Below are 1,557 nucleotides of genomic sequence, written 5' to 3'. Positions count from 1 at the left end.
TCGTTTGCCTGCGTATATATTGTACGAACAGCCTCTATAATGCAAAAGTATATGATAGAGTTAATTGAAAATATTAATTCTAAAATATATATATTGATTAAAAATAATAACATGGAAAAGTGTTGCGATTATGCTGATGCCAAGAAAATATATAAGGAAAATCTCCACAAGTGTTACATTATATATAGTTANAATCAATTTTAAAATAAAATCATAAAAACTTACGTATTATTATATTTGCAAGTTTCAAGTCTTTGAAAGTGCGCTTAGCTTTTTTACCAGCCCAGCTGAATTGTAGAGCTAAAGTATTTGTGAATACTTTTTTTAACATGTTGCGTATCATTATATATATGGATTGCTTCCACCAACCAGCTTTAAAATATGAAGCTAAAAAAATACAGTGTATAAATAATATTAGATTTTAGAGACACACACATATATCTGTCTGAGTATATACTAATGCTACTCGTAAAAAAAATAGCAGCTATTAAATATGTAATACCATTTGATTTCTAAATCTTTCTTCTTCTAATTGCTCCTCAAATAATTGTAATTCCTCCAGTGATAATATTGGTAATTGAATATCTAATTCTTCGTTTATGTTTATTGGATGTGATATTTTGTCTTCAAGCAAATTAATTTTATTTTGCAATATGTCCATTTTATATAATAGTTTATTTAATTTAAATAAAATGAGCTTTTTAAATTCTGTAACAATTATGTGACTGTAGTATTGTATGCGTTTGTATGCGTATGTGTGTGAATATACGCGCGCTTTGAAATAAATATTAAATAAATAAAATACATATTTGTCTACATATACGCTTTTATATTAACAAGAAAAAAGCATTAGAAGTGCGTTTCATGCATATGCGCATATAATCTATAGTATACGTAACGTGTACTATAGATAAATATGCGTATATGCATGAAACAGAACGCATTTTTAAGATTAATATACGTACCATCAAAAACATTTTCTTTATTCATATCAGCATCAATAACAGTTTTTTNAGCATATATTGAACTGCTTGGAATGCATTGTCTGGAAACACCTGTATAAAAAAAAAAGAAAGAAAAAGAGTACAAATGTTAGTACAGATTATTTATGAATAGTAAATAGATTGTTTCTACTTACTGCTATTATATCTTTTATTAGTAGTTTCTTCATTAGAAGTATCTTCAATAACAGTGTTTTCAGCATATATTGAACTGCTTGGAATGCATTGTCTGGAAACACCTGTATAAAAAAAAGAAAAAGATAAAGAAAAAGAGTAGAAATGTTAGTACTGATTATTTATGAATAGTAAATAAGTTATTTTTACTTACTGCTCCTATTATACGTTTTATCAATAGAAGTTCCTTCATGTGATGTGTTAATATTTTTTATAACTTCGCTCATTATAGGCTTACTTGATATATAATCTTGTAATTGTGGAAAAGGAGGTAGTTGTTTCTTCTTTTTGATATGTCGATTTTCTTTATTTTCTTCGTCTGAAGAAGATGAAAAATACTTTTTTGCATTTATGCGTCGTTTTTGTTTGTTTCTTTTTCTTA

At 26.4% G+C, this 1,557-nt stretch overlaps 1 protein-coding gene across 1 annotated transcript; it reads right to left on the bottom strand.

The window, feature by feature from the left end:
• Positions 1-369: 369 nt before the first annotated feature.
• On the bottom strand, positions 370-1,514 carry LOC109863505 (the record flags this gene model as incomplete). Its single annotated transcript, XM_020443766.1, has 5 exons — positions 1,330-1,514; positions 1,139-1,240; positions 966-1,055; positions 503-624; positions 370-387 (listed from the first exon to the last, which is right to left on the bottom strand). Coding segments are annotated over exons 1-5 (405 nt in total), but the record flags the coding sequence as incomplete, so codon positions are not given.
• Between the last annotated feature and the right edge of the window lie 43 nt (positions 1,515-1,557).

The sequence above is a fragment of the Pseudomyrmex gracilis genome, unplaced genomic scaffold (assembly GCF_002006095.1).
Source record: "Pseudomyrmex gracilis isolate BER0280 unplaced genomic scaffold, ASM200609v1 scaffold_5647, whole genome shotgun sequence".
Taxonomy (NCBI): domain Eukaryota; kingdom Metazoa; phylum Arthropoda; class Insecta; order Hymenoptera; family Formicidae; genus Pseudomyrmex; species Pseudomyrmex gracilis.
This window is presented reverse-complemented; position numbering and strand designations above follow the sequence as displayed.